This window comes from Mustela nivalis (genome assembly GCF_964662115.1).
Source record: "Mustela nivalis genome assembly, chromosome: 10".
Lineage (NCBI taxonomy): Eukaryota > Metazoa > Chordata > Mammalia > Carnivora > Mustelidae > Mustela > Mustela nivalis.
This window is the reverse complement of record NC_139029.1, coordinates 38189920-38210444: the sequence shown is the minus strand read 5'-3', so window position 1 is coordinate 38210444 and position 20525 is coordinate 38189920. Positions and strand designations below refer to the sequence as shown.

The window sequence follows — 20525 nt, the reverse complement described above, 5'->3', positions numbered from 1 at the left end:
AGGCAAAGCACCCAGCCCCTGCCTTTGCAGAGTCCCACAAGGAACCAGCAGGGCTATGGTGTGCCCCAAATAGTGGAGGCCCTGAGACCAGACCAGTGGGGCTGCTTCCAGAAGCTGGGGGTGGCTCTGAGCTGTGATGCTCCTTTCTTACTGGCACAGTATCACTTTATGCTTTATAGCAAACATGTTCTGATTAATGGAACCCCTGGGAAAAGTGGTGGGAGTGAGCAAGGTGACCTAAGGTGAGAGATGGCCCAGAGTCCCTCTGGGACCTTGAGCACCCCAGGCCTGCCAAAAGGTCTGTGAAGCACGACGACCCATTCAGAATTCTGATTCTGGAGGGCATTTTCAGATTATGGTTCAAAAGCAGATGTCACCTGCTATTATCAGCTCCCAGCTCCCTATTCCTTTTTCTAATGGAGACAAAAGGATACTGAGAAAGGAAGAGTTTTTCACTCCGGAGGGAAGGCAAAGAGAAGAATTCATTCATTAAGCAACTGGCTAACAAATAACAATATCCAATATACCTTGAGCGTTTACTACATAGGCACTGAGAAGGACTTCCCATGAATTATGTTATTGAATCCTCACAATGACCGCACGAAAGCATTCTTTTTACTTCCATCTTATGTAGGAGGGAATGTGATCAATGGAGGACTCCACCCCAGCTCAGTCAGCCCTGCTCAGCCCTGCTCAGCCAGGTCCTGTGACCAAAGGTGCTAAGGATACATGAAGGATGCTGGGAGACTCCTGATCAGCGGTGAAAGCACAGCTCTGAGGGCCAAAAGGGAGTGAAGAAGCCCCCAGGGAAAAAGGCTCCCAACACCAAAGGAAAGGCAACTTCATCCTCCTATACCTATCCCTAGGGGATCAGTCCTGAGAACCAGGGTAGGGAATGTGGCCTCAACTCCACCTGCTAGTCTCCAACCAGCTCTTGTACAGATGGCGAGAACAGTTCTCATCCCTCTCCCACCTAGCTGTTTGACCCTGGGAAAGTCACTTCCTCTCCGTGTCTCAGTTTCCTCTGATATGAATTGGGCTTGAAGTTGGGTGGCCATGTGGTTTCAGGGAGGGAAACGCAGGAGGAGCTCAGAGAGCTTGCAGTGTTGGCATCTGCCTACTTTGCCTTTGACGAGTGACAGTAGAGCATCCTGAGTGCTAGGTCCTAAGTGGTGAGTAGAAGTGTTCTAGGTAACTGGCCTGGGCACCTGGAGGAGGCATCTGTGCATCTGTGCTGCTGCAAGCCTAGAGTCTGAACCACCCATTGGACTTAAAAAAAAAAAAAGTCTATTTGTCAGCCAGCTTCCCCACCCTGACACAGACCTGCCAGGAAAGAGAGTTAACATGTTGGGCTCCTGCCCAACCAGAATCCGGCCCTGAGCCAGTCAAGCAGCTTGGAACTCACCCACATACACAGCCTGGAAGGAGACTGCGCAGTCCCAGCAGGAAATGGGGGGGGGGGGGTTGAGGGAGTAGAAGGTGTGTGTAGGAAAGGGTGCAAGTCAGAGTAGAATTCTTTGAGGGAAAGATGCCAAAGGCCTGTGTGTGTGTGTGTGTGTGTGTGTGTGTGTGTGTGTGTCTGACCTGAGCAGACAGATTAGGTCTCTCCCTCCTAGAGATATCTCCTAGAGAGATATCCCTCTCTTATCTTCATTTTGGTCTGTGACTTGGGGTTTATAGGCTGGGACTAGGGGGCTGGGGACTCCGATGTATACCTCGAGGATCATTCAGCGCTGCACTCTAACAGAGAGGCTGATCCTGCCCAAGAGCCTCGTCCTGACACCCTTCATCTTCACGTTTACCTCTCCTCACACGCGCTGGCCCTGCCGCTACTGTCCTCCGAGCAACCCGATTCCAGCGGGGAGGCGACTTGCCCACAGTCACACAGCACTGGGAAGTCGCTCAGTCTGGGTGGTATGCCCCCAGGGGGCTGATTCCTGCAATGCTGTTTCCAAAGGCCCCCTTGTGAGGCAGAGACCATGAGAAGGAAGGTCCAAAGGGTGGGTGGGTGCACATGATCCTCAAAGCCCTAGGAGAACCTGCAGATCACTTGGGCCTTTGCACCGTTTCCTATATGCAGAATCGCCCTTCCCTCCCTTTTTCAGCCTAGTCAATTCCAGGTCTTTCCAAACTCAGTACCCAGAGACTGTGAGAATTCATTTAAAATGGGTCAGAAAGGAGGCCAATCTCAAAATAAATATGTTATGATCAGCAACTTTCTTATGTTTGTGTCATAACCAGTTAGACGTTGTGAAAAAAATGGGTGAAAAGATTCTGTTCGAGGTAGACACATAAAATACCAAAGATGATGCTGAAGAAACAACTATAGGAACAAAATGACAAAATTTACAAAGTGACTTAAAAGTCTTGAATAAATGAAAGTCACATTGTGTCTAGATGGAAACATTCCATATTGTGAAGATATATTATCTCCATCAAAATAATTTCTAAAGGCAGTTAAATAAAAATTCCAAAAGGTTTTTAAATTTTTACTTTCCCTTTGGAACCAGCTTTAAAAATTCTAAAATATTTTTTTCAGAAGATTCTCTTTCCAAAATAGCCAAGAGAATTTTGAAAAAGAAGAATCAGGAGTCAGAAAGATCCTTGCCCTCCTAAACATTACAGAACTAAATAATGTCTGAGTGAGGCTGATGCAAAAGTAAATTGCTACTTAAAAGACAAAGTGTTAAAATGACCTAACACCATCTTAGAATTTGGTATATAGGATATAGTCAGTGGGAGAAAGGGTGGGTTATTAAGTAATGCTGTGATAACTGGCTAATCGTTTGCGGAAAAAATTGTTACAAACTTACTCTACACCTTCCCCCAAAATTAATTTCAAATGAACTAAAGATATAAATGTAAATAGTGAAATAGAGGTGCTCTCAGAGAGTTGGATTTTAAAAACCCTTGGTAGGTATAGTACTGTAAGTCAAATCTATAAAGAAAAATGACAGATTTGGTTACATAACATTTTTAAAAACTTGTTTTAAAACTTCAACATAACTGGGTAAAACCCAAAAGAAGAAATGCAGCATATGGTACAGATAAGAGGATGCTACTGTCTTTAATATATAAACAGCTATTACAAATTAAGGAAAAGAGAAACTTTAGAGAGAAAAAAGCAAAGAATATACGCAGATTAAAAAAAAAACAAAACCATGAAACACGAGTGACTAACACATAAAGAAAAAACTAAGGAATAACTAAGGGTATGGAAATTACAATGACAAAAGATTCTTTTTTTCCTGCCTGAATTGACAATGAATAAAAAGACCAGCAAGATGCACTACTGTTGAGTGTGCTCGTTGACACAACCTATCCTGAGGGCTATTTGACAAGTAGCTATCAAATGCCTTAAAAAAAAAGCCTCTGACCAATCAATCTTATTTCTAGGAATTTGTCCTTAGGAAATAATTAGGCAAACTCACAAAGAATGCTCATTGTAGTAATGTTTATTGTAGCAAAAATTGGAAACAAACAAAATACCTCTCAAGGGAAAATGGGCTAAATAAAGGTACATTCATACATGGAAATAGTAAGCAATTTTTAAAGGTTATGTAGATATATTGATTAATATGAAAAATGTTTATCAGGTTTGTATGTAAAAATGTAAGTAACAAAAAGCAGATTTTTGTGAAGGTACATACACAGGAAAAAAAAATTCCCACTATACTTTGCTGAACTGTCTAAAATGTTTTATAATGTTTTATCAGAACAAGCAATAATAATGTTTCCACTTGGGAAACTTAACGTCTCACCTCAGGGATCCCTTTCTTCAGGAAGTCTCCCTTGATCCTCCTTTCCCCTCTCCCACCTCAACCCTGTTTCTCACTGTGAGGTCACTGGTGGGTGACTTCATCCCTAGTTGTTGGTCTACGAGCTCTGTAAGGGGCCATCGCAGTTGATTCATCTTAAGGTCTCAGGGTCTGGCACTTACTAGGTGCTCAACATGAATGAAATTAATGAAAGACCCCTTCTCTCGTGTTTCCGTGAATGATCTATCAATTGAATGGTATCGAACCCCGATCGGAAAGCCTCTGGGTCTGATCCTACCCGACTGGAAATGAAGATGAGAAGGAAAATGCCTGGGTGGAAGTGGGATCTAGGTTCCCATCTTCCTCGACGCTCAGCAGCACAGTGACCCCGGACAAGTTACGTCGCCTCGCGGAAGCTCGGAGGACTTGTCTCTAAAACGTGGAACATCACACCTCCCCAAGGACTGGGTACCAAGCAACACAACCCACGCCAAGCGTTTAGCAGGGTAGTGGTACACTTTAGGCGCTCAAAAATAGAAGCAAATAGTTGGGCAATGAACATTACTCGCAGCGTACTGGTCCCGGGCTCCGACGCACCCAACCAGAAGGCTCTGGAGACCGGAAGCCTGGCGACACTGGGCGGTCGCCGCTCCCGCACGCGTCCTGCGGACTCCTGGGCTTGATCCAAAGGAGCGCTGCGGCCCGGCGCAGGGGCTTCGCGTCGGGGGCTCCCGCCGGGCTCTCAGCTCCCGTGCCCTCACTCCCCCGCCTTCGGGTGACTCCCTGGCCCACTTCCTCGCTGAGGAGTCTCCCCCGAGGGGAGAGGCTGAGCACCAGCAAGTCCCGCGGGCCCCAGAGGGTGAGGGTGAGAGGTGAGGAGAAGGGCCATCTGTCCGCCGCGCCCAGCCTGAGGCCGCGCCTGGAACTGTGTACCACTTGGGCCTTGGGTAGGGGTCTCCCCTGGCACCCCCGGGTTCGAATTTTCCTCTATCCCGTACTGCTTGTGAGATGGGGGACCAGTCACCTCACCTGAGTCTGTTTTCTCACCTGTCAAGTGGAATAATTGGACTTGCCTCGCAGAATGTGGCGCGACTTAAGACCCTGTAGGGAAAGCGCGAGGCGCAGGGCCACTCGCAGGAGAGCGCTGAGAAGTCGAGCGCCAGGATGGCAGAGGTTCTTCCTGGCTGCAGAACTGTACCTGGGTCCCTGGCCCCGGTCTAGGCCGGATCCGTGAATTTGACCCCATAAAAGGGCCATTTTAGCGGGCTCGGGGGCGGGGACAGCAAACCAGGCAGCGCTTCGCTGTCCACCCAGGGGTGCACGCGGCTGAGTGTCTTAATTAACGTGGCTCCAGAGTTGATCAGGAGGAAAATGTTGTCGTGGTCTATATGTGTACAGATGTGAGTGTATCCACACGCGTGCTCGTGCGTCTGTGGTTGTGCGGGAAACAGCGTTATGGGTCGGCCTGCGTAGACAGAGTCCTTCTCCCAAAGGCATCTTCCGCCTTTTCTCCGCATCCCATTCCCGGTAAAGAGTTTCAGCCAAACTAACGGAATCTGCAGCGGCCAGGAGAGGGCTGGGGACGGGAGGGGCGATTCCGTCCCGGAGCCACTGGTTTGGGCATAATTACTTTTAATGTCAGAAAGATTTAGTTTAATATCATCTCTATTAGGCTGCCGGGAGGGTAATTAAACGCGACGCGCCGCAGCCGGCAAACAGATGGCGTCTGCTTGCTACGAGGCCGCGGGCAAACAGCGCAAAAGTCAATGCCTCTCGGGTCCCCCGTCAGCGCCCCCGGCCCTGTTCCTACTCAGCGCCTCTGTGCTGCACCTCCAACCGCCTCCTCACCTTCAGCCCCCAACTCCAGCCTCACACCCTGGGTCTCCACCCGGGCCATCTCTTTGGACCCCACCCTTGCCCGGGTTGGGGTAGGGGAGTTGGGGACGGTAGCCAACACGAGTGGAGGTGCGTTTTCGTAGTTGGGAGAGCTCATCCGGGACCGTCAGGCGCCCGCACAGCAAATGATTCTGAGCTAAGAGGAGATGCGTGAGGGAGTGTGTGCGTGTGTGTGTGTGAGATCCTGTGAGGGTGAGCTTTCTGCCCTCTAGCCACCTCATTTGTCCCGGTGGTCTGGGTTTGTCTGCCCAGGGTCCAACTTCAGGGCCCTAGAATAGGGCTGGGTCCAGGGACAAGCAAAGGCACATCTGCTCAGGTCTAAGTGTCCTATCACTGACCAGGGAGTCTGTGGGCGTCTTAGTGGGAGGTCAAGTACTCAGTGGAAATCCTAGGATGAGGGCATGATGATGAGAGCCCTGTGAACTCAGTCAGACTTTCTGAAAGTGTCCTCTTGGGTGGGAAGGCAGCGAAAGAGGTGAGTGCACCCTGCGGGTGGTCACTGCATGCAGGTGTGGGCATGTAGCCAAGACTGGTGCAGAATGAGGTCCCACAGGCAGGCTGTGTGTCCAGGTGTGAAGCCACACTCTGGTGTAGGAGGTAGACCCTGCTGCCTCAGTCTGGGTATGCTTTCTCCACCACTGGCAGCTGTGGGGCCGCCGCCTCTGGTCTGCACCCTTTGGGGACCTCGGTCCATATCTGAGCTAACCCCAGAATGGCCTGTGGACGTATGAGTGCAGTGACTTCCACCCATGGTGGTTACTCTGCCTCCTTCCCTCCATGACACACACTGACTCACAGGAGCACCCCAACCTCCCAACCTCGGGTGCACCAGAAGAAAGGTTGTATGTAGGTCCAGGACCTGTTGAGCAATGAAAGAGAAGCTTGCTCTAGGAGTGGACAGATTCCCTCTGATTGGGCTAGGCTCCAGGAAGAGTCCTCTCTCCTTCCTAAGGAAATAAGGTTCTTCACACACTTGAGAAAGAGTTTGGGATTCTCAAGTCCTTGTGGCTGAACGCTTGGCTCACCCCAGGTTCAATTGGTTGAAGTTGTGGAATCCCACAGTGGTCTGGCCTCAAGTGAGAAGAGGAGTGCCTGGACTCCTCTTCTCCAAAAGCTAGACATATTCATATTGTTTAATTTGTTTGGGGTTTAAAACGATTCTGGAAAACTTTGCCCAGTGTAGCTCTGGGAGAAGGCGTCCAGCACCAGGCAGGATCCAGCCGCAGCCCTCCCTCTCTCCCACACATCCTCCTGCCAGGATGCAGTTAACAGAGAGACTTCTTTAAGCTTATAACCTCAAGGTGTTATAGAGTGGGGTCTGGATCTTACACTCCTGCAGGACCTGTTATCCGAGACTCACTGCCTTACCTCACTCCACGCGGAAGACCGGCAGAGCTGACCCCTTGCTCTCTCCCAAACTCATTCTCAGGCTCCAGCGAGTGGAATTTCCTAAGAGCGAAGGGCCTGGTTTATGTTACCATCACAGACTCCGGTCAGGGTCGGAGGGCGCTTCTGCGCAAGGGCATGGGCCTGGTCAGCTTTCTGGAAGCTCTTCGCGCGACTCTTCCGCACCCACCCATTTCTCCCTCCCACGCCCTCCCTCAGACAGAGCCTCCCGTTTGGCATCCAGTAGGAACCTTCGCAAGGCTCTGCGCTCTGAGGTGGGTCCCCGCTGTTCTGGGCCCCTTCCTCCCCTAGGGGCCAGCCCCCATTGTCAGGGCCCATGAATTGTGCCGGAGGAAGGGGCTATGTCCCGAGGCCTCTGGGTCGAGTCCGCACGCCCAGTACCTCCGCGCCCCAGGCGGCGCCGGCCAAAACCCCGGGGCCTTGAAGGTTCTAAAGAACATCACGGAAACGCACGGTCAAGAATGGAGAGAGAACGACTTTTCGGAAAACTCCTTTCCCCCATTAGTTAAACAAATTTGCTTTACTCTGAGGGAACGAGAAAAGTGGAGAATAAAAGTGAGAGTGAGGGCACACTGGAATGAGGAAAAGACAGAAAAAAAAAGGGTACAGAGAATCACGGTTAGAGAAACCCAAGGCGACCGTGCCGGAGGACTGCAGCATTAATTCCTGATCTTGCCATTCAAAAGGAAACAAAATCCAAAACCTGTTACCTCCTCTGCAGATCGAACTCCTCAAGGCCGTGACATCAGTTGGGGAGAAGGTGAAAGTTAAAACTACTCTTGGGAGTCCGTGGTGACACTGTTTCAGGCCCGGAAAGACCGACAGACGAATGCGCGTCTTGCGAGCAAGAGGATCTGGGGAGACAAGAGAGGCCACGTTTTACTTTCGTTTAAAAAAGAAAACTAAACGTTTTGTTAATTCGAAATAACACTGACAAAAAGAATCCCACCACCACGTAAAAGAAATCGAGGTGCTGCAGAAGTGAGGAGAGGAAAGAGCAAGAGGGGGCAAAGGGACGTAACTAGGGGGCGGGGAGAGGAAAGATGCGGAGCGCAAGGCACCCCGAGGGCTCCGACAAGAAGCGCAATCTCAATTCTCTCCAGGCTCCTCTTTAAAAATAAAAATCCTCATAAACCACTTACCCTTCTTGATGCCTATCATACCAGGAATTTTTAAAGGAAGGGCCTCTGTTTTAAAGGCCGCAGGAGGAAAAAAAAACAAATCAACAGCCCCCAACTACCCCAAACGCACGGGACTTGGGAGCACACCATAACGAAAACGGAAAGCAGCAGGAAAAATCCTCTTGGCATTTATGCCCTATGCCCTCTCCCTTCCCCACCCCCGAGTCTCTGTTCCACCCCCACCCCAACCGCGGTAATTGAATTGTCACCTGCCCCTATCCCGCCCCCGGCCACCAGGGCCACTTGGGAAACTCGGCCTTGCCAAGCGCCCCCGGCCAGTGAGAACGGCGCAGCCAAGCCCGAGTCCCAGAAGTCGAGGGGTTACACACGGCTACGTAGAGGCGCACCGGACACGGTAATTAGGCGCAATTCACACGCTCTCGGGCGCACGGAAACTACTTGTCACGATATTTTCAACGCTCCTCCTAGCCTACTTTTCTCCACTCCTTCGCTGGCGCGCCCCTCCCCTCCCGGAGGCACTCAGTGGAGCTTTTGGAGTTTCGAATCTTTCGGACACTGTAGAATGCGGGGCTCCCCGGGCGCGGGCCCGGCCAATCAGAGCGCTGTCTGCCTCCCCTGGCCAATGGCAGACGCCACATTGTTGTCCAATTCTGTCTAATGGAGCCCTAAGGAGCAACAATAGAGCGGGCGAGCGGCTCATTGAGAGTCTGGCAGCGCCGGGCAACTGGGGCGCGGCTGTGCGCAGCGTCCCGCGCGCTCCGCGAGGGGACGCCGCGCGGCAAGGGCCGGGTCGCGGGCTCCAGCCAGCCGGTCCCTAACCGGTCCCCTGGCTCGAATTTCCGACGGAAGGGTTGGACTGCGCAGCGTTCAGAGGGGGTCCGGAAGTTCGGACATGGTGACTGAAGGAGGGTGACGTGGTCTGATAAGGGACCGGGGGCAGGGGGAAGAGGCCAAGAGCGCCAGCAACGCGAGTGGAGCTGGGAGGTGCGTGAAGCGCCAGCGGAGGAGGAGGATCCCGAGCCCGAGGCAGGTAGTTGAGGGACGCAGGGAGGGCAGGGGAGGCGGCCCGGCCTGCGGGCCCTGTTGACGAGGCCCGGGCCACGCCGGCCCTAGGGACTTCGCGGCCCCTGGGGCCTGAGGGAAGAGGCAGCTCAAAAGGGAAGGGATCTAGCTTACTGGGGCGGAGACACCAGGACTCGGTCCCGGGATTTGGCGGGGACCCCGGGACCTAGAGGAGACCGGGGCGGAAGCTCGGGGCTGGGCCTGCTTGGGCCTTCTGGGGCCGGCCGCGGCGCAGGTGAGACTCCACAGCCAGTTCCAGAGGCGACTCCCCTGCCTCGGTGCTGTCTCCTGGGCCATCCAAGTTCCAGGAACCCAATTCCGACACAAGAACTAGAGAATCTGTACCCAAGTAGGGTTCCCCGGGGATCCCAGGATAGGGAGGGCGTGTCTGACGATTCTGTCCCTAAACCCGGAGGGGAAGAGACAGCAGTGTGAGAAGGTCAGGGATCTCCCTCCTGTAATACCTAACTTTTCACAAGATACCTCTTGCTTCCCGACTATTCTTCCAGACTGCAGGGCTAAAAATCGTGCCACAGGTTTTACTCCACCCCCACCCACAATCTTTGCCTGCAGGGTGTTTTTGTTTTTGTTTTTGTTTTTTTCTCATGCACACCTCTCTCCCCCACGTGAACCCTGGGACCCAGACATCTATATCAGCTGTTTTTTTGTTGTTGTTGTTTTCCTCACCCCACAAGCTAATCTTCCGGCTGTGTCTGCCTATCCAAACAAAGTTTCCTCTGCTTAATTTTCTTTTTAACTCTCCCCAAGTCTAGTCAACCCATCACACTCATTTTCCTCTCCCACTCCCTGGGGGCCCTGCACCATGAAACTTGTAGCCCCCACATTTCCACGGGTCCCTGGGGCCCCAAGGCCTAACTTTGCTACTGAGATGTTATTCTTTTCTGTTCTTGATTTTTCTAACTCTCCTGCTCCCTCCAGCATGAAAACTTCAGATCCAGCCCGCTGAACTCTATGCCTTGTGTGCTTTGATAGCGCTCTCCTTTTCACCTTTCCACAAAACTGAGCCCTTCTTCTCAATTTTTTTTTTTTTTTGTCTTGTTTTGTTTTGCTCTTGGTGTCTAGTCTGCTGGGTCAAAAAATTTCTCTCTAATCCGAGCCCGATCAAACATTTCGCCCTACCCATCTCGCCCCAACTAAGCTAAACTTTAGGGGGATAATATTATCCTTTTCAACTTCTCGTTATATACACCTGAACCAGTGACTTTTCAAACTTTTTATGTCTTTTGTTTTGTTTTTATTTTTTCCAGCTGAACCACTGATTCAAACGAAATCTTAGACCCAGCGCATAAATCAGATATAAGAAGAGTTCTGGTGGGAATAGGGTGGGGGAGCTCAGCTTTACGAGGGGGATCCGAAGGTACCTCCTTCCAGCAATTTGGCAACCACTAGCCAAACTTCCGCGACCAAAATTTTCCCTCCCTAAGCCAGATCTCCTAGAGGGTACGCTGTAGCTTAGCGCATCGTGCGCTCTTCCCGGCAAGTCTCTTCCTTCTTCCCACGGTCTTCTACGCCAGGTCCTGCCATGGAGCTACGCTCCGAGCTACCTAGCGTGCCCGGCGCAGCGACGGCGGCGGCGACAGCGACGGGGCCGCCCGTGGCATCTGTGGCGTCGGTGGCGGCGGCGGCGGCGGCGGCCGCGTCGCTACCGGTGAGCGTGGCGGGCGGCTTGCTGAGAGCGCCGCCGCTGTTGTTGCGGGCTGCGGAGAAGTACCCGCGGACCCCCAAGTGCGCGCGCTGCCGCAACCACGGCGTGGTGTCAGCGCTCAAGGGCCACAAACGCTATTGCCGCTGGAAGGACTGCCTGTGCGCCAAGTGCACGCTCATCGCCGAGCGCCAGCGCGTCATGGCGGCGCAGGTGGCGCTGCGCAGGCAACAGGCGCAGGAGGAGAACGAGGCGCGCGAGCTACAGCTGCTCTACGGCACTGCCGAGGGCCTGGCGCTCGCGGCCGCCAACGGCATTATCCCGCCGCGACCTGCCTACGAGGTCTTCGGCTCCGTGTGCGCCGCCGACGGCGGGGGGCCGGGAGCGGGAGCGCCCGCGGGGACCGGAGGCGGCGCAGCGGGCGCGGGGAGCTCAGGTGAGCGCGCGGCTTGGTCGGGAGGAAAGGGAGCAGGGCCCGGGCCTGGGGGCACGCGGCCCAGGGACTTGTCTCGGTTCTGAGAGAGTAGAATCCCCTTTTCCAAACGCCCGACCGCTAAGAGTTCGCTGCGCATCCAGGCCCTGATTTGGGGGCACAAACACATAAACTCTCTCTCCTCTTTCTGAAGAATTTGCCCTTTACTCCTTTCTCTCACCGCGAGCCCAGATGTAGACGCTGCAATCTTATCTCCTCTACCCAAACGCAGCCACATCCCGCCTTCCCTGCTCACTTGGCTAGGTTTCCCCAGCATGGAACCTTTAACCTTGGTTATGCTCTTCTCCACTTGCCCTGGTTCCTTCTGCGCCTTCCCAACTCTCTTCAGAAATCCGGCCCTCTCCCTGTCCTCCTCCCCCTCCCCGCACCGCTTTCTCTAGGTATTAGATACCCCACTTTCCTTTTCCCCTTGTGATTCCTTTTCTCAAGTTTCTAATGCTCCCGGACTACCGCATGCTGTGCCTGCTCCTACTTTCCAGCTTCTTTCCCCACTTGTCCCCGTTTTCTCAAGAATAGGGCTCTCCCGCTTCTCTCGATCCCCACTCTTCTAACCTCTCCCCCACACTCCCATCTGGCTGCACCCTCTTCTTCAAGATTTCTTGCCTTTTTCTGGGGAGGGAAGAAATTAAGGCTGGGGCCACTGGGGGCCATCTCAGCCCTCATCTTTGAAGTGAAGAACTTCTAAGGTTTTAACTTTGGAAAGGGTGGATTAGCTATAGTGGCTCTATTTTTGCCTGAAGAAAGGCTTGGGATCTCTTAGATACCCAAGGTGTCTTTTGTAACAAGCTATATTGCTCAGGGCCAGAGGGCACCCAGGGCTGGGTTCGTTCTTGGAATGATGAGTGTGGAGTGGGGTCCTATACAGTAGGTGTATAGGTGGAAGTTATATTGTCTCCCGCTTGAACTCTGGGTCAGGCCACTTCTCCAGGTCAGAGTACGGCTTGGAAGGAGGGATAAGGGTGGAGGTGTTGGGACACAGATGTGGAAGAGGGGAACTGGACATTGAATTTACAGGGCACAGGTGGTTGGGTTCTGGTACAGAAAGAGTGCGCCCTGGAGGTAGGGGAAGTGAGGACTTAGGGGCTCAGAGAATAAGGAATGCTGGAGGAGAAAGGAGGGGGCGCCAGAGCACAGGGAATGAGGGTTGTTGGGTTCAGAGAGAGGAAACTGGGGTCCAAAGGGCTGATGTGCTGAGGGTGCCGTCACCTTCCCGCCCCTAATCACTCCTCACATCCCCTTTTCTCCCCTCCTAGAGGCCAAGTTACAGAAGTTTGACCTGTTCCCCAAGACACTGCTTCAGACCGGTCGCCCCGGCAGCCCGCAGCCGCCACCCGGGAAACCCTTATCACCCGACGGCGCGGACTCGGGTCCTGGGACATCTTCTCCGGAGGTGCGGCCGGGTTCGGGCTCGGAGAACGGCGACGGCGAGTCCTTCTCGGGGTCGCCCCTGGCCCGGGCCTCCAAGGAGGCAGGTGGGAGCTGCCCGGGCAGTGCAGGCCCGGGAGGCGGCGGCGAGGAGGACAGCCCGGGTTCCGCTAGCCCACTGGGCTCCGAATCCGGTTCCGAGGCCGACAAAGAAGAGGCAGAGGCCGCTCCCGCTCCAGGGTTGGGCGGGGGCCCGGGTCCACGGCAGCGGACGCCGCTGGATATCTTGACGCGCGTCTTCCCGGGCCACCGGCGAGGCGTCCTGGAGCTGGTGTTGCAGGGTTGCGGCGGCGACGTGGTGCAGGCCATCGAGCAGGTGCTGAACCACCACCGCGGGGGCTTGGCGGCCGGCCTCGGTCCCGCCGTGCTCCCAGATAAGGCCGCAGTGGGTACAGTAGCAGCTGCGGACGACGCGTGGCCGGGCCGCGTCGACGCCGGGGCAGCTGGGGGGCCCGGGCTGCCCGCGCCGCTGCAGGCAGGCCCGGCCGCTCCTCCGCACCACAGACCTTTGCTGGCCGGTGCCATGGCGCCTGGGGCGCTGGGCTCGCTGAGCAGCCGCTCCGCATTCTCACCACTGCAGCCCAACGCCAGTCACTTCGGCGCCGAAGCGGGCGCCTACCCGCTGGGCGCGCCGCTGGGCCTCAGCCCACTGCGCCTGGCCTATTCGGCGGCAGCGGCGCACAGTCGTGGCCTGGCCTTCATGGCTCCCTACTCGACCGCTGGCCTGGTCCCCACACTCGGCTTCCGCCCGCCCATGGACTACGCCTTCAGCGACCTCATGCGCGACCGCTCAGCCGCCGCGGCTGCGGTGCACAAGGAGCCCACCTACGGCGGCGGTCTGTACGGGCCTATGGTCAATGGCGCCCCCGAGAAGCAGTAGGGCCAGGGGCCCGGCAGCCGGGCCGCCCCCGAACGAGGACCCCAGCTTTGATCCCGCGGGCCGCCGCTCCCTCTTCACCCGGTGCGCGCTCTGCGCCCCAGCTGGGGTCCTCTTGCTCAAAGGGGATTTTCGGTTTTGTTTTGGAAGGTGGGTGGAGAGCTGAACGAAGCGGGAGCAACCACAGATGCAGGTGTTCTCAGAGCGGGTGCGTGTTCTTGATCCTCATCTTCTGACCACCTCCTCAAGGCTCCTCCAGCCCTTCAAAAGGCCGGGAATTCTTGAGAATTCAGAGGCTGCGGCCGCTGCACACGCTCCTGCCTCTCCTTTGCTGCGCTCATCCCACCCTCCCGCTCTCCAGTGGATGGCAGGATAGTCCGAGAGTCTGTCTTCTGTGTCTCCCTCTCCTTATTAAAATTTTTTTTTAAAAAAATATTCGCTCTAACAAATATAAATTTAGGATGTATAATTCTCCTGGCACTGAGTCGAGTCTTTGGGACACACACATATATATATATATCTCGATATCAATTGTAAAAAAGAAAAGGAAACAAGTTCTAAGGTGCACTTTCCTCGTTGCGGTATTTGTCGCTCTCTTTGTTGCTTATGCCAATAAGCATGGGTTTCCTTGGTGCAGTGTGAGTTTTTATATATGTATAAATCTATATATAATCTATACATATATATATATACAAGCCAGTGTATAATGTTATAAAATGGAATTCTAAGTTATTAATTGTAATCTGTAGGTGACCTCGGTATTAACGTGAAAAATATTCAAAAACAAGCAAAAAAAGGACAAAATGGAAAAAAGTAGACTATGCGCGCATTGTACTTATCAGATTTTATAGATTAAATATATTGTAAACTCGGGACAAATCCTGCCCACCCGCCCCTCTTGCCTGCGGCCGGTCTCTCCCTAAGATGCGGTCAAGGTGCGCACTGAAGCAGGAACAGAGCGGCGAGTGACTGACCAGAACCGCCTGCCCGAGAGCCCATCCCCGCCTCCCGGGACTCGCCAAACGCCCGGCCCGAAGGGACGGCAGCGGGAAACGCTGCTGCAGAGAATGGCTCACTTTGTGCTTTCCTTCGCATAGACATGAGCTAGAAATAAATGTTATTTTCTAAGAAAACAGCACGGAACCCCGTCCCGCTCCTCCGGCGGCCGGATTGAAAAGGTCTTGATTTCCCGTTCCGGCCCGCGGTGCCAGCTAGACTTCAGTCGGACTGGTGTCCGACCTTCGCGGGTGTGGAGCCGGAAGACTCTCCGTGACGCGGGAAAGGCCCCGTCGACGGGAGTGGCGCGAGGCTCAAAACCCCGCGGGGAGCGGTGCCCCCTGCGCATCGGGTTACCCCACCTCCTTCCCAATCCGGTTTTGGGCGCGCGGGCGCGACGGGTCGCCTCGCCAGTGCTCAGGATCCCTGGATCTCGGGCAGAGTCTCTTAGGGAATCCGGATAGGCTGGCGGCCGGATTCCAGTTCTTCCCGAGCCCCAGATTTGGATACAGCCGGGGTCGCACAATGAGCGCTTCCCTTCTCAAAGAGGTTTGGAACCCAGGCGATAGAGACGGCGGCTGGAGAAAGAAGGCTGTGACCGTTTTCCCACAAAGGCTCGTGGCCTGGGAGTTCTATTGGGGTGGGGGGGGGGCTGCCCTCCCCAAGAGGTAGGGTGAACCGAAAGTGGCGGTGCGGACGCGCCTTCCAGTCATACCTCGCTCAGCACCCTAGTCACCTTCCCTCCTCACTCCGGGCAGAGCGCAATAGTGGCTCCCCCGCCGACCACCTCCTCCAACCTCCCCGGGCCTGCTCCGCTCTCTGCAGGGTGACTCCCCCTCTCCGGGAAACAGGGTGCTCCCTCCCCTAGTCTGGGCCCCGGCGACATCCCAAGGTAAACTTCTGGGGCCGGCTCGAGTTCCGCCAGGCGGTGAAACTTAATAGCAGGACAAGAAAACGGTTTAATAAAGAAGGGCTTTAATAGGGAACTAATTTGATTGAGTTGCCTAATTCCACTTTAATTGGAAAGGGGTTTGGCTGTTTGGTTATAAAGTGCGAGGGTGACGATGAGATGGAGGTGGGGAAGAAGGAGCGAGAAAAGAAAGATGGGGAGCAACAGAGAAGGGACGAGAAAGGGAATGAAGATAGGAAGGAAAGCAGAGGAAGAGAGGAGAGAGAAGAGGGAAGATTTCTAGAAAAAAAGTGGAAGGCTAGAGAAACGGGCGGGAGCTTTTAGAAGTGTGAACTTTCTTGCTCTTCAGGCTGCTCCCTCAAGTCTCCCATGTCTTCCTCCTATTCCAGGTTTTCTGAAGCATCGGGTCCTCCCTTAGTCCAGGTTCCAGCCACCACCTTTCTGGCCTCTGCCTTAATTCCCATCCAAGGTGAACCTAAGATCGCTCAGGGTCTCTTGGTTTCAGGAGGGACCTATACTGAGTCTCCTGGAGCGCCTTGTTTCCTGTGGGTGCTCAAGCCAGACCCCAGGGGCTGGCTTAGGACCCTCGTTACCCACTGTGGAGAACATCCAGAGCTTCATAGATTTCAAGAGTAGTATTTTGGTTCATCCTCAGAGCAAACCTGAAATAATCTAGTGCGTTATTATTGGGTCCATTTTACCAAGAAGGAAACTGAGGTCCAGAGTGGTTTGGGGACTATGGACCTCCTTTCCTCTACACTGTCCAGGTGAACCTCCTCCTCTCTTGAAACGGTCTCTCCTGGCTGAAGGTGGGGGCTCTGCCGAATCCCCCCCCTCCCGTGTACTCCTGTGGCTCAGAGAGGGGAAGCCACATCTCAGAGCCAGGCTGCCAGCAGATTTGGTTGAGCTCAGAATGATTGCTGAAGTGGTGACACTTTGAGAGGGTGGCGTGGTGGGGTTCCCAGGTTCCTCTCCACCCCGCCCCGTGGATCTTGGTGGCCCAGACCTGGCAATGGAACCCCAGGGCTGTGAGTCACAACCTTGACACCTGGCAGAGGGCTGTACCCATGCATGCCCCTGACCCCGCAGCCTCCTGTGTGGTCAGGAGGACTGAGGCTCAGTAACTAACATTGACCGTTGTACATTTAGGTTCTGTTGAGTCAGACTCCGAGACCAGGACGGTGAAGCCAGTTTGTTAGATGGCAGTGGTGGGAGTGGGGCTGGGCCAGAAGGGACCTCTGTTTTCTTTGAGCTTCAACAGTAGGTGGGTGGGCGGTGGGGCCTGAGCTCCACTGAGTTCCACTGGGAGGACCGCTGGGATCCCAGTCATGGGAGGCAGCAGCCCCATCACTTCTTCTTTGTGGGGAGCAGAAGGTGAGGTGGGAGTTTCCTCTTGACCTCTACAGTCCATATTTATTCCCAAACTTTCCTCTCAGTCTGTTGGAGTTGGGCCTGGCCTGGGTACTGGGAAGACCTGGGCCTAGATCGCCATGGGGGAGCTTGGACTGTTGTAGTCATTAAAACTTACCCTCCTCCTCCTCCTCTTCCTCCTCCTCTTTCTTCACAACAGCAGCAACTACACATTACTGAGTACCTACTATGTATCAGGTCCTGTACACAGCTCATTCCATATAAGATCCTGCTCAGGATGAAAAAAAGCCAAGAGCTGGGATCCAGGCTTTGTTTCTGGCTGAGTTTATTCATTCACAGATTACTTCAGGAAGTAAATGTTTATTAACTACTTACTTCATGCCAAAGCCAGTTCTAGGAGCTTAGGATACACAAGAGTGCAAGACAGGCACCACCATCCCTACACTTTACAACCTCACAGTGTGTGTGTGTTGTGGGGTGGACAGAAGCAACTAAACAGGCAAGTAGGATGCACTGACCAGGACCCCAGGGCGCAGAGAGGTCTGCACAGGGAAAAGCGTGTTAAGACACTTCACCTCACCTTCCTCCTCAATGAAATGGGGCTGATGGTGACTGCCTGTCTGGATGCTATGAGGATTGATTGAGAGAATGTGTAAAATACTTTTAGCTCAGTGCCCAACTGACCAGGCAGTTATTATAATCTTAGATACTCTGGTGTGGGAATTGTCTCATTTCATAGAGGAGCAAACAGTTCAGAGCAATTGAGTGACTGGAGCAAATTTCCCTTATAAATCCTCTACAATGTCACAGGTTATGGGAGGTGTCCTGGTGAGCAACAGGCCATGGTGAAGGATCATCAGATGGGAGAGTGTGGGTTCTGGAGATCCTTCTGAGGGAAGGCGAGGCTGCAGCTGAGTCCTGAGGACATCGGTGAGGGGCAGCATTAGTAATCCATGGCAGGAAGTTGGTGAGGGAAGAGCAGGTGGAGAAGGAGGAAGTGGGGACAGGTTGTGATGTTGGACAGAAGTCAGAGGTCAGAACAAGGGGAACCTCAATCTCCAGGGTACGGGCCTGGGTTTCAGAGTGAGGGTACTGGAGGCCAGTGACAGCTTGCCTGGTAAAATTTGCATTTGGACTGGATACATTGTTAGAGGAGGGCCAAACCCATTTAAGGAGGAGTCCTGTAAGATGGTAGCACCAAAAATGACCAGTGGGAGCAGGGACAGGGAGAGAAAAGGTTGACTTCAAGAACTACTGGGAGCCAGACCCTCCACTCTTGATATAATAGATGCTGGGGGTAGTAAACCTGGAGGAGGGCTCATGGAGAATTCCCAGGTGTCTGGGCTGTTTGACTCTTTGTAGGTGACAGAGCTGTGGACCCCTGGATCTGAGACAAGATTGGAAGGTGGGGAAAAATTTCAGCGCTCAACAAATAGAACTTGAAGAACTTACGGGGCTTCTAGATGTGGACACCAAATGGTAGAATGAGTCAGCATGTGGGTGGTAGCAGGGCCTTGGGAGGGATCAAGTGACCCAATCCTTTCTCTACACTGGACATAAGACTCCTTATGGGCCTGGGGGTGGGCAGTTGTTGAGACCCCAGATGCTGGAGTTCTGCCTCTCATCTTTTCAGTTCATTCCAAGAAGGCTGGTCTCTGAAAATCATCCTCTTAAAATTTTGCAGCCTGTGAAGATTATTGTCCTGGATCAGGACCCTGGGCAGCAGGTCCCTGCCTTTACTGTGACACCAGTGAAGCTTAAACTTCAGGGATCCCCACCCATACAGGTGGTCCCTTTCAAACTTTCCTTGCTCTCTAGTCCCTGAAGATTTAGCTTCAGTGGCTTTCTGCCCCTCTGCCAACTTGTCCATCCCCACCTCACATGCTCACTGATCCCAGAGTCACCTAATAGACCATGGACTTTCCTGCATCTTTGCCCATGCGAGTCCCTCTGCTTGGAAAGCCATACCTTTTTCTTCTACTTTGAGGATCACCCTCACTTGCCGCAAGGCCCAGTGACACCAATGGAACTCAAAGTTCAAGATTTGTCACTTAGAGAGGAACATGGTAGTGGAGTAGGAGGACTCTAGGCTCACCTCTTCCCACAAATACAAGACAACTATCCTAAATACCCAGAAATTGATCTGAGGACTTGTAGAACAAACTCCACAACCAAAGGCAGAGAAGGGGCCACATCAAAGAGGGTAGGAATTGTAGAGACACAACTTGGGAGAGAAAGGGATAGTGGCCATTACCATGGGGAGGGAGCCATGGACACAGAGAAGGGCAAGAGACAAACTAGCACACAGGGGAGTACATGGGGAGAACAAATCCTCATAGCAATTGGCTTGGAAAGCAACAGAGCCTGAATTTCATGAGTTCTTGCAACCAGCAGGGCTTAAAGCCTGGAGTTTTAAAGGTCAGTGTGCTTGGCTCTGGGAGAGCTTGGAGGACATTAGGGCTGCTCTTGATGAAAAGGCAGAGCAAACAGCCTGTGGACATACAGCCTGGAAACAGTGATCTCAAGAATGCCTGAAAAACACAGTGGGGAGGTTATTGCTCATCTTAGAGCACATCCTAAAGTGCTCATCTTAGAGCACATCCTAAAGTTTTCATGAAAAGATCCCTCCAGGAACAGAGGAACTAGATGGCACCACTTCCCTCCCCTGCTCATCAGCATAAACACGGAGCAGTGCCAACACTCCATACCTAACTTGCTTACACCAGACACCACACTCCATGCTTCAGAACAACCACCCTTCTCAGTTGTACTTAACCTCAGTTCCAGCATGGCATGGCCCTTTCACTCAGAAGACCAGTCCAAACCCCTGCCAACACCACTTTTACTGACCTAGAAGTTTTGCGAGGCCTTGGTTTTGGTGGCAGTGGCAACAGGTCTTATTTCGCAAGCAGACCAGAGTATATCTAGTGAAAATGTGCCACACCCAAGCCAGGGACCAAACACTGTGTACAATAGGCAAAGAGGACCTCAGCAGACCACTGGCCTGAAGAAAAATGTGGCAAGGATACAACAGCAGACTGCATGCAAAACACATTGGAGGTCCCAGGGAACAGAGGACACATTGCAGAACGCTATAAGACCTCTTCTTCAGAAGGCCATTACCCTCAAGAACAGGTGATGTAGTTGACTTTCCTAATACACGGAAGCAGGCACAGAGACTTAGACAAAATTAGAAGACAGAGAAATTTGCCCCAAATGAAAGGACCAGACAAGGCCATCTAAGCAAAACAGATATAAGTAACAAAACTGAGTGGAGAGTTTATTTTTGTATTTTTATGTTTTGAAGAGTTGATTTTTCCATTTTTAATATTTATTTATTTATTTAAAGTAGGCTCCACATCCAATGTGGAGTCCAACATGGGGCTTGAATTCATGTCCCTGAATTCAAAACCTGAGCTGAGATCAAGTCAGACCGCTTAACTGAATGAGTCACCCAGGAGCCCCAGGTTCTATTTTATTTTATTTATTTCCCCCAAAAGATTTATTTACTTATTTATTTGAGAG

General features: G+C 52.9%; 2 protein-coding genes across 6 annotated transcripts; one reads left to right on the top strand and one right to left on the bottom strand.

Annotated features, from left to right (window-relative positions):
• Nucleotides 1-3437: 3437 nt before the first annotated feature.
• Nucleotides 3438-8750, bottom strand: LOC309842410 (uncharacterized protein). 3 transcript variants are annotated; one of them, XM_082686542.1, is made up of 5 exons: nt 8590-8750; nt 7772-7915; nt 7443-7586; nt 7023-7103; nt 3438-5369 (listed from the first exon to the last, which is right to left on the bottom strand). In XM_082686542.1, exons 3-5 carry the CDS (start codon nt 7499-7501, stop codon nt 4976-4978), a joined length of 534 nt encoding a protein of 177 aa, XP_082542668.1. In that variant the 5' UTR covers nt 7502-7586; nt 7772-7915; nt 8590-8750; the 3' UTR covers nt 3438-4975. The 3 variants fall into 3 exon arrangements, with proteins under 3 accessions (XP_082542668.1, XP_082542669.1, XP_082542670.1); XM_082686543.1 differs by having other exon boundaries at nt 8452-8708; XM_082686544.1 differs by having other exon boundaries at nt 8572-8708.
• Nucleotides 8751-8881: 131 nt separating this feature from the next.
• Nucleotides 8882-14856, top strand: DMRTA2 (DMRT like family A2). 3 transcript variants are annotated; one of them, XM_082686351.1, is made up of 3 exons: nt 8882-9229; nt 10534-11364; nt 12675-14856. In XM_082686351.1, the coding sequence occupies exons 2-3, from the start codon at nt 10809-10811 to the stop codon at nt 13724-13726; spliced, it is 1608 nt and encodes a 535-aa protein (XP_082542477.1). In that variant the 5' UTR covers nt 8882-9229; nt 10534-10808; the 3' UTR covers nt 13727-14856. The 3 variants fall into 3 exon arrangements, with proteins under 3 accessions (XP_082542477.1, XP_082542479.1, XP_082542478.1); XM_082686353.1 differs by having other exon boundaries at nt 8882-9233; nt 10801-11364; XM_082686352.1 differs by having other exon boundaries at nt 8882-9233.
• The last annotated feature ends 5669 nt before the right edge of the window (nt 14857-20525 follow it).

What these genes read in the sequence shown, in the direction of transcription:
- LOC309842410 (XM_082686542.1), bottom strand. Translation starts at nt 7,501, where the DNA reads ATGTTCTTTAGAACCTTCAAGGCCCCGGGGTTTTGGCCGGCGCCGCCT. An exon ending in GCGCCGCCTGGGGCGCGGAG is followed by an intron (nt 7,104 to 7,442) that starts GTACTGGGCGTG and finishes CTTCGCTCTTAG; the next exon opens with GAAATTCCACTCGCTGGAGC. An exon ending in GGTCTTCCGCGTGGAGTGAG is followed by an intron (nt 5,370 to 7,022) that starts GTAAGGCAGTGA and finishes TGCCCAAACCAG; the next exon opens with TGGCTCCGGGACGGAATCGC.
- DMRTA2 (XM_082686351.1), top strand. Translation starts at nt 10,809, where the DNA reads ATGGAGCTACGCTCCGAGCTACCTAGCGTGCCCGGCGCAGCGACGGCG. An exon ending in AGCGGGCGCGGGGAGCTCAG is followed by an intron (nt 11,365 to 12,674) that starts GTGAGCGCGCGG and finishes CTCCCCTCCTAG; the next exon opens with AGGCCAAGTTACAGAAGTTT.